Raw genomic sequence first — 16,750 nt, 5'->3', positions numbered from 1 at the left:
GACGGGCCACATCAGTGGCTAGAGACATTGTCAGATATGGCCCATTCGCGCACTCAATGGTGTTCGTGCATCCAAGCTATTGCCTTCAATGCATAGCTCCTTTTCCAACCCCTTTCCAACTTGACAGCTCACTGACAATGCCGGATTTATGCAGCTTTCACCTGCAATGCGCAGCTATCTATGCTCCCCCCAAAGAGTCTGTAAAGGAAACTGTGGTTGCTATAACCACTGTACGCTGAGTACGCAGTTATTATAGCGAACAATGATGATGGTGGACATTTTAGTGCTTTACGGATGGCGGGGTTACATTGATGCTAGGTGGTAACAACCATAGTCCAATGAACGTTGCGCACCGCTGAAAATCGTGCGATCGGTGCTCAGGCCTTCTCCTGTCTGCCTCATAAACAAAGCGCTTAAGGATACGGTAAGTCAGTGGATGAATCCTGAGATCGACAACATTCAAATTGTGAGGAGAAATGCTTCAGCACATGGTGCAAGGATACTGCTAGAACATCGAAGGAGCCGTCCCTTGGATTGACCGAACATCTTTTGTAAGCTACACCGCCTGTATGGCTTCCACGATCATACAGTCTTTAGCCCAGGAGGCTATAAAGGAGACGAAAGTACACTTGACATTTAAGCAAGTTAAGTTTTGCATCCTCCAGTTTTCTGACCACACGCAAGTACAGTTAGGAAAAACATCCGTGAAAGCCCGAAGATATCACAGCTTATGAATTGTGATTTGGAATTAATCCAAGTTTTTGATGAGCGGTAAAGGATATGGCTGTGAGGGTGGAGGCCGTATTCAATCATGTTGGCGTATCTCGTGCGTGATACTGGCCTCATGATATGCGGGGAACAGAGGCGAAAATATATACTTCACGATTAGCAGCCAGGGTGAGCGATTTTACGTAATGTTTTGATGATGAAGAGATCTTGTTGAATACAGTTTCTGCCAGTTTTCTTCTCTGTGTGAAGCATTGAAGCTCACAGACGTCATACTTTTACCAGGAAGATTGCTCAACAAATAGCTTGCAAAATACTTGTCAATGTTGAAAAATCTCTGCTTTTCTTCTGAAGGTCCTTCCACAACCGGAAGCGAAGACGGTTCACGGAACTTCATAGTGGCGCCCATATTGTATAATGCGTAAACGCAACGAATTCCTCTCCATCAACTGTGTTTTGACGAAACTCTATGAACCAATTCATCTAATTTATTGCAACAAAAGAGTGAAACGGGTCCAGCCTGTATTCAAAAACCCACATTCATGCAACTTGCGTTGAACGTTTTCATAAAAATGAGCTCTGATCTCAGGAACGCTTTGAGCAGCCGTCCATAATCGCACTCACAAAGACCTGGCTCACGACATATATCTCTGACGTGAGAATCTCTATAAAGGGTTATTCAATTTTTCGAGCTGACTCAAAACGACGGAGGGCTGCTGGGGTTGCTCCACAATTGCACGGTAATCTGCTAATCTAGACTGTCCCCTTTGATGCCACTCCTGTACCTCTTTGCGATGCACTGTGGATTTCACTCCCACTGCTCAGATCCGATTCTCTCCTTCTTGATGTGGTATTCGGTTGCATCTAGAGTCCTCCGAAAAATGACCAAGTCATATAAACCCTTAGGAAACTTCTTTCCAGCTACCACTTCAATCAATTCTTGCTGCTGGGTGATTACGAAACCCCATAGGTCTCCGGGATGGAGCACCGGCGAGCAGGATCAAGTGGACATTTTGCGGCGGCGCTGACAAAAGCTGTTCAACAGCAAGCTTGGACCCAACATGTCATCACACCCTCCGCGCAGACAAACTGCCATTCTTCCTGGATTTGGTCATCACAAACGAAATACACTTCGCCGATTGTCTGAAAATTACCGCTTCACTGGGACACAGTGTCCACTATGTGCTGACCTTCGATTTTATCTGCTAATGGGCAAAAATCTCGAACCTAACTGGTGGATTCGAATTTTCTGCCTTGCAGACTACTTAGGAACGCGCATCTTCCTTCAACAAGTTAAACTGGGACCATTTTCTGTGGAGAAGCATGTCCAGAATGTTCACGAGGCCAAGGCGACGTTCGTCCCCAAAACAACCACGATATCAGATAGGCCGCAAGAAAGCTAAGGGGGTTTGACTTCCTCTGGGGAAAATTTTCAAATATTTTTCAAACAGCTGTCCAAAGAAGATACAGAAATTAACCTGGCACTTTGCGCAATGCAGAACCGCTGTAAAATTCGCCAATGAAACATGCGAAAACAAGCCACCATTCTTGACCTCGGCGGGAAAAAAAGAAATGCGCATTTCAAAAACATGAGACCACCGCAGAAGCAATACATCCACGTTTTCGGTGAGGGATAGCAATGGGGAACCTACAGGTGATCCAATAGTGGTGTCTGATGTCTATGGAGAACAGTATGCATGTCTATATTCAGACGCAGCCTCCTCGTCACATCCAATCTGCGTACGGCCTCTAACCTAATTGGAATTCGTCGTGAAGGACTTTCCCAATCTCTTGCACAGGGTAAACTCATCTGCGCGTAGGGGTCTGAGGAAGTCTATCCAAAGATCCTGAAGGAAGTGTCATTTACACTGGCGAATAATTTCTATCTGGCGTTTCGTCAGTCGCTTGATGAAGGCCGCCTTCCCTTTTCTTGCATGGAAGCGATTGCCACGCCAGTTCACAAAAGTGGTGACCGACTATCGTCTGCCATCTGCATGCTTATAAGCCTCGGAAGGGTGTCGTGCAAGGTGATAGAACGGGCTCTGAAGCGAGCCATCTAGATCACCTTACAACTAACTGCTTGGTATCCACAGTTCAAAGGGGATTTCTCTCAAACCGTTCCTGCGTGCTGAACATATGCTTATGTTCGCCAATGAAACATGCGAAAACAAGCCACCATTCTTGACCTCGGCGGGAAAAAAAGAAATGCGCATTTCAAAAACATGAGACCACCGCAGAAGCAATACATCCACGTTTTCGGTGAGGGATAGCAATGGGGAACCTACAGGTGATCCAATAGTGGTGTCTGATGTCTATGGAGAACAGTATGCATGTCTATATTCAGACGCAGCCTCCTCGTCACATCCAATCTGCGTACGGCCTCTAACCTAATTGGAATTCGTCGTGAAGGACTTTCCCAACCTCTTGCACAGGGTAAACTAATCTGCGCATAGGGGTCTGAGGAAGTCTATCCAAAGATCCTGAAGGAAGTGTCATTTACACTGGCGAATAATTTCTATCTGGCGTTTCGTCAGTCGCTTGATGAAGGCCGCCTTCCCTTTTCTTGCATGGAAGCGATTGCCACGCCAGTTCACAAAAGTGGTGACCGACTATCGTCTGCCATCTGCATGCTTATAAGCCTCGGAAGGGTGTCGTGCAAGGTGATAGAACGGGCTCTGAAGCGAGCCATCTAGATCACCTTACAACTAACTGCTCGGTATCCACAGTTCAAAGGGGATTTCTCTCAAACCGTTCCTGCGTGCTGAACAAGCTTATGCTTATGGGCAGATTACCCCAAGCCGGGGACGAGAGACTCATATCATTAAGAACAAAATATCACAGAAACCTTCAGATGAACTCTGTTGTAAAATTCTACACTTCAGATCTTTTTGTTTTCTGACCTCATGTGGTGTTTGCGCCAGCGGCTAGACGCACAATGTATTTTTCTGAAAACCCCTGGCTGAACAAGCTTATGCTTATGGGCAGATTACCCCAAGCCGGGGACGAGAGACTCATATCATTAAGAACAAAATATCACAGAAACCTTCAGATGAACTCTGTTGTAAAATTCTACACTTCAGATCTTTTTGTTTTCTGACCTCATGTGGTGTTTGCGCCAGCGGCTAGACGCACAATGTATTTTTCTGCAAAACCCCTGCGGACGAAATGAAAACTTTAACGTCAAAATGTTGCACTTCTTTGCATATATGCGTAGACTGAAAACCGGTGTTTGCCTCTAGTAATTGGCTCAGTTCACTACCCGGATTACCCAACATTTATCCAGTGTCTCCCTAGTTCACGAGAGAAAACATTTTTAGGCTTTCTGAGATATATTAGCATGTTTCCAAATATCTGGATGATACCAGACCGCTGTGGTCACCGACTCTTTGTTTAGAGCGACATGTGTTTTGTGCGGAATGTTTGGTCATTTTCAAGGTCAGGATCCGTTACCGTGACCCGCTGTCAGCTGGTGTTGGCAATATGACGCTCGAGGAAGCTGCAATGAAGAAAGATCCTGGACAGGCTAACCTTGACTCGGTTCTCGTTAGCAAAGCAACGCCGGAGTATCTACAAGATCTGCTAAAAGATAAACGACAGCTACAAAATTTCCCGAACATGTTCATACATCTAGAAATCATTTTAGAGAAAGGTAAGGAACCCAACTCCCATTTTCAACAATCGATCCATCTTTCAAGAACTTTGTTTATTATTTTAGCCGGGAGTGAGGTAATTTTTGACTAACCTGTTCGATATCCCCCGTAGCTTTAAAATCCTACTAATTCATGCATGCTAACCAGACCGTCCAGACCTGGATGATGAAGAATCACACCAGTTTTCCGTAGTTTCATTTACTCGTTGGTGGGGTTAGTATGGCTTATCACTCTTGTGACCGTTGAATACCTTTGTGTCCCACGCAGTGATTTGGCATTCCGAGTGACCAGTTTTAGTCACTGAAACGCTCAGCTCCCGCTGTATTGAATGGTATATGGCTTCGTTCACCGTTTGTATCATAGCTGTTACTGGCGTAACAAGTTTTCCTCACAATAAAGTGCACATTCACCTTAGTTTTTGATAGTGCCTGTCTCCTAATTTTATCCATAACCAGCTGTTCCAGTGCCTATTTTGTCCATAAAGCACTAGATAACACGAACGGTTAAAAATTGCATCTGAAGTGTAACTTACTACCAAAACTCTTAATCTAATGCCTCGCATTTGCTTATACCTACGTAGCGCTAGTCACGATTACTGAGTCATGCTAATATAGTGCTATGTTGATGATTTTTTACCGGTTTAGAAATTAATCGCGTCCGAGAGAAGTTATTTCATCTCAACGAATCGTTCAGAAAAACGGAGAATGAGTTACCTGAACCATCTGGGGTGATTACGACATTGCAGGAGAAAGTGTTTGTTCCTGTTAAAGAAAATCCTAACGTAAGTTTCTTCACAAAACTCACTACAAAATTCTAGTATAACTTCGTTGGTCGACTTTTGGGTCCACGGGGCTTGACTGCCAAACAACTAGAGCAAGATCTTGAATGTAAGATCATGGTTCGAGGAAAGGGTTCCCTTCGGGACAAAAAGAAGGTAAGCCTGATTTCTATACATTGGATTGTGATTGACTTTCGAGAAATGAATTATGGCCAAACCATTTTGCCAACTGTACCAATAATGACTACCAATATATCTTCAATGCAATTTGATGCAACAGTTCAGCATGGCTGACGGTACTATAATGTATAAGGGGTATTTGTTAGGTTTTATTATTCACGTCAGGTCAGCACATTTTCTGGTAGGTCACGAAGAGTTCGATTTAGTTCTTAAAATCTCCTAACTCTTGTTCGCAACTATTGTTCCATTAACTCACCATGTGATCAGCATCTACTTTGAAAGTTTCGAATACAAAACAACTCACTTATGACTAAACCTCTCGGTATATTGCAACAGCCTACTTTATTCGTGATTTCGGTGGTACTGGTCTCCATCACCACATGAGATTTTTACTACTGACGCAAGTTACGCACAGGTTTCATGAGGTGGGAAGGGAATACGGTCCTGTTTTATAATAGCTGACAACATAAACTAGTCTGTTGGTGTAAGTTTTGTATAGCCAGGTGACAGTCTTATTTTCGTATAGTGAATTGGTGTAGAAAATGTGGGGTGACCATGTAAGCAGAGCACTTTCCTCCAGAGCTCAAGCAAACTAATGTATGTTTGTTCTATCTAACTCAACTTGCAGACTGTTACAGACCTTCAAAGCTAGTTAAGTTCATGCGTCCTGGCGTTTTCTCGCAGACGTACCATGTAATCAGTCGTAATTGTGATCTCAATATATATGGTGCGAAAATCAGATCTCTACGATCCTTCTGGTTCTCAATAGTCGGAATATTTGAAAATGTGCTTGTCGACAGCTGTATCTCAAAACCAACGCGCCTTTCTAGTGGACGTTTACTAAAGCTCTCCAACGCTCATTCTACAGGTTCGTTGGGTGTTTCCGAGTTATTGAGGCGTGGTCCTACAGCTGAAGTAGATTCTCAGTAATTCATGGGTGATCGGGCAACCAAAGCTAAAGACATTAACTAAAACCCTTTTTTAAAGTTGCCAGCGAATGAAAACGATTTATCTGCCTATATCTCAGCCTAGAGACTACTTTTCATCTTTACTCACCGGAGGTTTCAAACACCAGGACCAATGTTTTAAAGTATGGATTTGAAAAACATCTCAAGGAAGCCACAAAGTTATGGTAGTTACGTCTGTTTGAGCATGGCCTGAGAACGGTCGTTGATTTATTCGCTCAGGAGGCAATTCTTTTGTCCATTGACTAATTGCGAATAACCAACCAGACAATCCTTAGTCAGTTGGAACAGTAACTGGCAAGTGACGGCAGGCTAATTTTATCAGCAGGGGGAAGGCCGTTCCTATTAGCGGAATTTGTCAAAAAATCGAGCACTTAGCTCACTAGCAAGTCACACTGTGTGATGAACGCACATAAATAATTTCCAATAACTGTTGGTTAGTCCGAAATAGAGACAACATTTATAAGGCAATTGGTTATTTGTCTTGAGAACCATCCTGATATAAAAACAGGAATTTGGTTGTCCTCCCTGATTAGGAGACTGATGGTGTACATCAGAAGAGCTACATAGTATCTGTTTCTTTCAGTTATCAAGTAGCTCGAAGATGGCTCGGGTGTGGTTAGAAAACATGTTTGTTCAAATATTTATGTTGCACTTGCAACTGTCTGAGGACTGAAAAATATACTCTTATCGAGATCTGTACGAACTGATTTGGTCCTCAAGTGAACTGGTAATGTCAGTTTTGGACCGAACTATGGGAGCTCATGAGGGTGGCCGAATCCGAGTAAATATCATCCACAGACAATATAAGTCGACCACGTGAGCTGCTCATCTGTTTTCTGCTGGCAGAAATTTTCATTGTAACAACTAATACTAAATATCCATTCCTTCACTAACATGCACTTGGATCTTTGTTGTTCATCAAGCTAGGTAGTTTCACCCACGTCACCTCTGGCAGTCTGATTTCCATCGGGAATTCGTTGTATGATAGTGTGTCCACTATCTCTATTGGACCAGCGTATTCCAACGGATTAGATTGGTATATTTTTTCCAGTTCCGAGATAAAAATCACCAACTGTAAAGCCGTCCCAAAATACGTCGACAAATGTCGACGTGTGAAATTATCTAGCTGTCTATCTATTCGTTCCAGTATGACAAAACTGATGTCAAATTTGGTAGTTGCGGATTAATTGGTGTCCATAGAACTATGCCACCCAGCTGTTAATCAGAAATCACCCGAGTACTAAATGTTCAAAGGCTTGAGGAACCAAGCGGGCCCAAGAGAAACCCACCATCAGCAACCGAAATCGAACATGAAATTTCAATCTGGAAGCGCGACAAGGCACTTAGCCCGGATGTCTACACCCCGTGCTCTTCAAAGAAGGTGGGAGGTCTTGGTGAACAGTCTGACAACCATACTGCGGAAGATTTGGAGCGAAAGCAGAATACCAGCCGAATGGTGCTTATCGACCGTCATCCAGGTTTTCACAAAAGAAGTGAGAACGTCACGTGAAAACCATCGTGGTATCAGCCTGTTGTCCGTCGGATCTTAGATGCTCTCTGGCGTTGTTTTGCGCATCTTGATAGATTATCGGGAGAGACAGATTAGTGAGAAACAAGCTGGGTTTCGTTCTGATCGAGGGTGCATTGACCATATCTTTACCTTGAGACGATTCTTGAACATCGGTGATTCTTCGGACGTCCCACGTTGGTCGTTTTTCTTGATTCGAAAGCTGCTTCTGATTCTGTCGATCGTCGGAAACTTTGGCGGTGTCTGGCAATCAAAAGTGTCCGTTCTAAATTTATATCCCTTATTTGGGTACTGCATCCGAACTCCCGTAGGTGCGTACGAGTATACGGTAAGCTTTCATCTGAGTGTACCACGTCGAGTGGTGTAAGACAATGCTGCCCTCTCTCACCTTTCCTCTTCAAACTTGTTGTTGCTATGGTGCTTGAAATTTATCTGCTTGCCCCTGAAACCTCGGAAGTCGAAATGCTCCTGGGACGTTGAGTATGTTAGCGTTATTGCTCTCCTTGGTTCAGATCCTTTCAAAATGCAGACGATCTTGAATAACCTAAATAACTCTGCCACACAATTTGGTATGTGCTTCACAACCGCAAGGGGTAGAGTGCTGTTACAAGATTAGGTTGGATCAAGTCTAAACCGTATGCTTGCAGGCGAGCCAATCGTTGTGCTTGATAGATTTTTTGCCTGGGAAGTTGCACAGTTTCCGGTATACTGGCTAGAGATGAGATTACTTCTCGAACCGGGAATGCCAGGACAGCTTTTGCCACCCTCTGACACCTACGGTGTCGACGTGACGTCATTTTGTCTACCAGAAGCAGAGTTTATACTGTCATGCGATCCACACTGCTTTATGGATCAGAGACGTCGATGGTTAGAAGTTCCGCAACACAATCTCCTTGTCTTTCATGTTTGCGGTTGGGAAATGCGTTGCGACTTGTCCTTGAGAATGGTAACACACTTGGGATTGCCTTCAAACACCGCTGCCCTGCACTCGAGCTTTCAAACCAGAGGCTTTAGTCGAGGACACTAATCTTGGCGCCCCGGCAGTACCCCAACTGACCTACAACTAACAATACTCTTATATAATATCGGCCGTCGCCTTGTCTCATCAGTCGGTTCGCCTCACTTGCTGCATACAACAGTGTGGGTAAGCGAAAGCAGGCTACGGCTAGCGCCTCCCTTTTCTCTCCCTCATACTTTTTCTCCTCCCTCCCCCACCCCATCAATGACTCTCCTTGTAGGCTCCTTTGTTAGGGCTTGCAACCCAGCTGGTCTTGCAACGGTTTTGGTGCATTACCTGGCACCGACAACATCGGACATATGGGAATTAATCTTCAATCCACGGCTCGCAGTCTGTCCGGCCGCTTGTAATGTTCGCACTCTGAAGCAAGCAGGAAGACAAGCTGCTTTTGCTATCACACTAGACCCACTTGATACTGGCGTGTGTTATGCATAAGAAAAAAAGAACTCAAGATCCAAGCACAGTGGTTGAGCTAACTTTCTCCGTCACTCTTCACTCGCTTCCGTCTGGTGATCCAAAGACCGCTGCGACAGGGCCTACAGGGGTTGACATCGTCCTAATTCACCGGGCGGGAGGAATCTTACTTGACTGGATGCCCACTGACAGTTATCTGTATGTTGTTCATCTGATGACGTCCGTGAAGAAATCCCACAAGCGAAACGTTGATCACTGTCCGTTTTTTGTGTCTGCCTTTACTCCCTTCGACTGCAGCTCTGACACCAAGGAAGTTTTATAACCACTTGAATGCCCTGTTACACTCACTTAAAGCTTAAATATCGCTGCAGTTGCCCAAGATGTGAATGTACAGGACTCAACAAGATGGTCGGCTTGGACTGGACTCGATATTTAGAGGTTAAGATGGCTCAGTGTTTAGGATGTGACTTACTGACCGGAGGTCCGTGGTGCAAACCCAACTTCTGCATCTCGACTATTTCTATCTAGGCCTGGGCAATCTGGAAATACCTCGACCCTTGTGCTTCTTCCTAATGGCATGACAGCTATGCACCCATTGCGTTACAGCTGAACAGCGACGACGTACCCTGTACGTACGGACAGTGGTCAACAATTGCTTCAGCTGTGTACTGACAGCACACTGTTTTTATGCAGCGCTAACTTGCAAAATAATCGAATTCGTCTGGCCACACTGCATCCTCCAAAAGCATGCCAGCGATGGACCCAAATCGATCACTTCGCTATCAGTTACCGATGTTTTGGATCCACAAACGACTGTCGTTCGTTTTGGAACAATTGCGTGGATCCTGACCATGCACTCGTTCAGATTCACGTCTCTCTTTGTTTTACTGAGTTTTGTAAGGTACGGACAAATCGCCTGGCAGGTGAAAGGCCCGCAGATACTGAAGTCGGGCGAATTTATCGGAATCTTCTTCCCAAGTCTCTGCTAACTGCTAGAACAATGCGGTATGCACAAACAACCCGCACTGTGAGTACTCCTGAATTTCCAAGGTGCATTCAATTCGGGTAACTTGCCTGTACCCTAAACGTACTCACCTATTAAGGAGTGTTCGGGAAGTTTGTGAATAGAATGAATTCTCTGTGTTCTCATATTTCCTGGTGTGTGAGAGCACAGAGGGCCCTCTCCAGAAGCTTCCGTACACAAAACGGTGTCCTTCGAGGATTCCCCCTTTCTATATTCCTATTTAGTTTCGTGATAAACGAGATAATGAGACAAACGCTGGAACGCCTTCACAACCATGGTGTTCAACTACCTGCTAAAGAAACCCTGTTGCACACAAAATTGACCTTTTCTTCGAAAATGATAACAAGGCGCAGTTGTTTTTGGATGTGTGCTTTGCTTCTACAAAGCGGAAGGTCATGCTTCGGGACATGCGCTCACTTAACTCGCCAATTGCCATCCAAGAATAGTCAGTACAAATTGTGGAACATTTTACATATCCTAAAACTTGTACTAGTTCCTACTGTAGTGTGATGGGTGAGGTCGATGCATGAATCTCTGACACTTGGGTCGTTTTACCGATCTGACACCTGTGGCGTCAAAGCGACATACCCTAGCATCTCACGCGAGGCGTTTATCATTTTGCATGGGCTGCTTTTTGGTATGAATGCGAGGCTTGACATGTTCGGCAGCAGAAATTAGGCTTCTTCGGGTCTTCGACCACCGTTGTTTCAGAACCCTAGCTCGTGTAGTCTGGCATCGGTGAATCCGTAACGAAGCAATTAGGAAGCAATGTCCTCAGTATGGAACGAAGTGACCATGGTCAATAACACTTATCTTTTGGATGCCCTCCGCCCTTAGGGACCATAGTACGCAGAGTATATCGAGAATAGACGAACAGCTGCGCTGATGACAAACCAAATGTTTTTTTTCACGGGCTTATATGGCCAAACGTATTGTTTGCGGCAAGTTCTGGCTAATTTTATCGAGTGTCATGATAAGGCAGACAGAAATGGCGGTAGGCTACTGAGATTTGGACTGATTCTGCGAGTTTGGTCGTAACGCTAAAACCTTATTTATTCTCTCCTTAGGAAAGCGTTGTGTTATAATAGGACAGACGCCCATGTTTTAGTTCCAAGGCTGGTTACGTGATGAGCAGGGCAGCCTGCTTTAGCTGTTTTCTGGAAAGGTAGGAAAATGGATATGACCGCCACTCAAGAATGATTTTCCTATTGTCAGTAACAGAGAAACCACACTCATGTTCCGGAAATGCTTCGCATGTCTATTTATGTGGTGATCTGAATTGGTTCTTCGCAGTTGATTTAAGGCGTTTAAGATCTGGTCGAGAGGTGTCTGCCATGTGCTTTTTAATACATTAATCCCGACTGTTGATTAGCTACACTATTTTGTTGCGTAGTAAGGAATGTTGCGGGTGGATCTTACCTGAAGCCACGCGTATGAGACGGGAAAACTAACCAGAATCCCTGGGACGGCCTGCACCTGCTACTAGTATGAGGTGCTTTCTTTTCTAGTTCGCTGTGTAACCTTGCTTCACAGCTCATGGAATTCAATACATTGGTAAAACTGGCACCCTGTTACTCTCATGGATAAATACACGGTTACCCAAGGAACTCAGATTATGAAAACGTGCCACGTTCACAACGGCCTGTCGGAATTTGTTTGCATGGGTTTTGGAGCAAAGAACTCCCCCGTTTAGTGAGCTTAGTGAGTGTGTATACTTTAGATAGCGACAGACAGACTCGTCTAGATAATTCTGCTCCGCCATGAGTTGAGTGGATGTGTGCTGAACCCGAGTTTTGTACTAATTGCGTAATATACTGTTCTCGTCCTTCTGGTTTATCTGAAGTAGCATTTCTTCGCCCTATCAATAGCAGCACAACATTTGTGGGTGATAATTTATTGAAAATATAAGTTATTTAACTTCACAGGGACTAATTTGTTTGCCCGGTCCGGTTGTCTACCTTGTGCACTAGTTGCATAAAGCTACACCAAGGAAAATTGGAGTTCCGAAACACGATCGTACATTCAGGTAGCATTGCGCAACAGCCATTTTCGTGCTTAGCTCTTTATAAAAAAATATTAAGCTGTTGACCCGAAAGTCCATGTTTTCAGCCCTCCACTGTATAGGTCTAGGCAAACTGGCAGTATTTAAGCCACCATACTTTGTACGGCTTGCATGTCAGATACACAGCACACCAATACACACTGCTGCTTAGTGGGCGATTTGAAGCAGACCATTATTCAGGTTTTGGCTTTCATTAGGACCTGTTGGCTTTGAGGATGAATGCATTTCTGTGAGTATGTGACCTCTTTCAGCCGAGCGTGTAGCCTTACTGGTATGCCACCATGCTCCTCGTCCCGGTGACCTTCCATCTGCTCTATCCAAAGACATCAGTGAATTCCTCAGTCAATGCTTGTCTAGTCTATTTGCGTCTATTTTGGAGAGAGGCCTTCACCTACAACTGGTCTGATATAGCAGCCGCCAACTGCAACAGGACTTCTTGGCCCACTGATCGTTCGTCGTCCTAAGGCGGTGCGTGAAATAGTGACTCGTAAGCATAAAATGGGACATCGATCAGAGGCTTCATTGACCACATCTTCACACTGTCAGGTGTTGGAGCAACGCCATATGTACAGACAATCCTCAGTATTAGTATTCGTTATTCGCTTGGTTCATTCACTCACTGTTTTCTGTTTGCTTCATTCTGAAGCCTTAAATTATGATTATAACTATGGTTATGATGATTGTGGTGGTTTGGGCGCCCTGACTAACCTCAGTCCACATGGAACCACGAAATACGCAAATAAAAACACCATTATGCCACACCGGTCGTCATGTGCTGACATCAACTGGGTCGCCTTGTTCGCTGCTCAAAGCACGGTGGATAAGCGAAAATGTGCGGTTGCTGAAATCCCCTATCTTTGTTCATTGTTTTCTCTCAAATGCCACACTATTCCACTTGTTGGTCATTCTTTTGTGGACGGAAGCTATAGATCCGTCAACGGACTTCAAATCGCATGTCATTTCTCACAACTACTGCCACATGTCAGCTCTTCCTGCGTGNATTTCTCACAACTACTGCCACATGTCCGCTCTTCCTGCGTGCTTCTGTTGGCACCTTTATCATGCGAAATCTTGGACAGGTCGGTTAACAGGCTGTCGGCGCGTGAATTCTAGCTACTTTATCCATTAACACCGATTTGGTTTCTAAAACTCAAATACAAGATCCAACAATAGCGACTCATCTCACGGCATCACATGTATCTAAATGCTATCGGCTGCAAACTTCGGGTGATACTGTAGCTTTGGAAGCGAATTGCGCTGGTTTTAGTGTAAAACCCAGTTTGCGAATTATTGTCCCATCACTCTACTCACACACACGCCAAAAATCCGACTTTCCATCTCAATAAGATATCATTCATGAAAAAATAATGAGCGCTTCTTGTATGCGGTGTCCATTCATGCTCTAACTAACTGTAGCCCTATCATAATAGGCGGCATCTATTTATTTCGTTATGGTTACCCTTTGGAAAACAGGAAACTTACCATCAATGAAAATGACCCACCGTGGTTTGCTGAATTTGATCGATGACTTGCGTTTCTGGCTAAGGATTAATTACCTGTCTGATCTGAAAGCAGAATTATGTTTTTTGGATTATGCGGCCACCATAACCCATCCCCCAGCACTTCGGTCCAAAATTCTATTTATGCCACTGTTTAGTATTCGTGGCAAGTGTCCACTTAAAAATGGTTTTAGTTCTGATGGTGGAACTTGCAAACATTGGCTTGGAAATAAATCTAAAACCAAGCTGCCTCTAATGGATTCTGGCTCAGGCACTAGACTTCTTTCAGATCCATGGCGCTTGTGGCACATTTTAAAAAGTGATGTGACTCTGGTTGGATACATTCTTACTGGTTCACCTATGTAATCCAGTGATTATTAGTTTAGGTATCCAGGAGTTCATTGGGTTACTAAATCCTATCTGCTTAAAGCTTTGATCAATTGAGTTAACAAACACTTTGTGCACAGTAGCACCATTGTTATAGACAGCATCTTCAGTGATGACACTAATTCTTCACTACGTTACAACCGAGTAAAGCCGATTTTAGAGATCCGGGGACGAAAAATTGAGAATATGAAGAGAGGGACCTAACACCAGGCTACTAATTGTCATTTATTTTTGAAGAGCTTGGTCACGAACATAAAAAATGAATGCAAGCGACGAATGCGAAAGGGTAACAGGAGAATATGAAATAAGAGATAAAACTCATGCCGCCAGCAGTTCCAGTCAGATGAGATAAATCCCAACGTATGGAAAAATTTTGATGTGGAAACAGGCGTCTAAAGACCGACAACCGAAGAAAGGACAAACAATGTTGAGTAGTTTCCTTTATGAAAATATACAGCGATATCTCGAATATCGTGCCAACTGAATCATGAGGCGGCCTGTGTGCAACACATTCAGCTGGAGGACATAATAAACGACAGATTCAATTGATTCTCACGTAAACCAAGTTGATTTGCAAATTAGTGTATTTCTGGAATGTTGAATGCTCTTCAAACCACGGTAAGCGCTAGCACAGTCAAGACTCGCACGTCAGGCACGAAGCGTCCATCATACTGGGTCTGGTGTGGGACTGAATGGCAAAAATTTACATTCAGCGCCATGTACCACGCATAAAAGTGTCATAAGGACGCAAAAAGCACACAATGGCACGGTCCAATAACAGTCATTTTGAAATTCGTACACACAAGCGCCCACTCAGGCTGTATGGACAGAAACTAACAGAACAGTAGCAGGTGAGCAAACTACCTAGTTAATTTATATGATGTCTGTAGCGGTAAAAATACAACAGTATATGGTTTTGGAGGAGGAAATAATGATACCACATTTAATGTAGCTTGCCCAGTTGGGTTTTGACCTCTGTTGCTATGCTCAAGTGGACTCACCCACTATTCTCTGTCCGATATATTATATGCCGAAAACTTTGTTCCAGTTTACGCCGTGTGACGGAGATACACTGATGAGAGATATGATCGGAGTCATCTTGAATTCTGCGCTTCCTGTTTAACAGCTATTGCCATCTGCTGGTTCCTGTACGAAGTGACTGCACTGAGCCTCTATACAATGGTTAGCGGTGGTCAGTACCACTCAATGAGAAAATCTCAGTTAGACATGTTTAAAATCATAAAAAGCCTAATGGGTACTCGAGAAGCGTGACAACTTGTCGGAGAGATTTTGTTCGGAATTCACTTATCTCTAAGCTGCACTGTTACCTGGAGACAGTATCCTTTTTTCGAAGTATCCTTAGTGGGCGGATGGAATAGTGCTTGATTCTGTTTACGTCTAGATGACTATTCGTACTCTATGGACCTAGTATACATTGTTATTCCTAACTAAAGAAGAATTTAATACCACTAAAAGACCCAACAATATCGTTTCCCAAGATTTTTCCAATTGGAAAACAGGATATTCAATTCAGTCGGTCGGAAATGCCAAAACAGTTAACTGAACCGTATTATGCTATCTGTTTCCAAGTTTTTTCATGATTTGCTCTTCTACAGGAAGACATGAATCGCGGCAAACCAAACTGGGAACACTTAGACGAAGAGTTGCACGTACTAGTCAGCGTGGAGGATTATGAGAATCGAGCAGCTGTCAAACTTCGAAGAGCAACCGAAACAATTCGGAATTTTCTGGAGCAAGGGGTTCGCACGGTAGGTAAAACATAGTTTAAAAGGCTTACCTTATGACTCGCTCACTAAATGTTAATTATTTTCAAGTTAACTTTTCAAAAACTTACACCTCACGTCTTTCAGTACAGTGTTTTACCACGTGTGCTAGAGTGACTAAAGCTTTGACTATTTTACCGCACAGTTATGAAATCTCTGGTTAGCTTTCGAGCTCGGATTCTTCTTATCGGGCTCGCATCAGTTTCGTCTGTATCGCTCGTTGGTGTTGGCCTGTCGGATTTTAAGACCAAACTCTACGAAGCACTCAGCCCATGAAAGTTGACGTCAGATCCGACTGATTTTCATCATTAAGGACTAGCGATTGCTTATCAGGCTTCTCGAGTCTCTCATAAAAGTTCACTGGATCATCCATGCGACTTTGGGATACTAGAGGTAGCTGGATCCTTTCTAGCGATCTCATCTAATCCTTACCTGTTGGTCGACTGCCTATGAATGTTTCGTTTGACGCAGGCTGTAGACGTATTGATCTCTGCCTGTTTGATGCTGGAATGTTTCCCTCCGACTGCTCGTCCTATGTTATTTGTTCATTACCAGTTTCTGAAGTACCTTCCAGCAATTAAGATGCAAACTTCTTGACGGGAATTTGGGTTAGAACCCAACCTTGGCATCTCGATTGCTCCTGGAAGCCGTTGGGCCTCTTTCGGATGGCCTAGCAGCTTTGAACCGAAAGGGTATAACAGCTAGATGAGTTTTTAAGTTAGCTGATGGTAG

General features: G+C 44.0%; 2 protein-coding genes across 2 annotated transcripts in view; both read left to right on the top strand.

Moving 5' to 3' along the window:
- Positions 1-4,062: 4,062 nt before the first annotated feature.
- On the top strand, positions 4,063-5,310 carry T265_14663 (hypothetical protein; the record flags this gene model as incomplete). The annotated part of the gene is made up of 3 exons (XM_009174672.1): positions 4,063-4,375; positions 5,021-5,157; positions 5,194-5,310. Coding segments are annotated over 3 exons (567 nt in total), but the record flags the coding sequence as incomplete, so codon positions are not given.
- A 10,540-nt stretch (positions 5,311-15,850) lies between these two features.
- The window catches only part of T265_14662 (hypothetical protein), a gene marked incomplete at both ends in the record, with an annotated part of 2,082 nt that continues 1,182 nt past the window's right edge, over positions 15,851-16,750 (top strand). Inside the window, one exon of the mRNA XM_009174671.1 lies at positions 15,851-16,003. Coding sequence (XP_009172935.1) covers positions 15,857-16,003 — 147 coding nt within the window. The remainder of the gene's footprint in view (positions 16,004-16,750) is intronic.

This window comes from Opisthorchis viverrini (genome assembly GCF_000715545.1).
Source record: "Opisthorchis viverrini unplaced genomic scaffold opera_v5_234, whole genome shotgun sequence".
NCBI lineage: Eukaryota > Metazoa > Platyhelminthes > Trematoda > Opisthorchiida > Opisthorchiidae > Opisthorchis > Opisthorchis viverrini.
The sequence above is the reverse complement of the archived record's forward strand: the minus strand, read 5'-3'. Positions and strand labels throughout refer to the sequence as shown.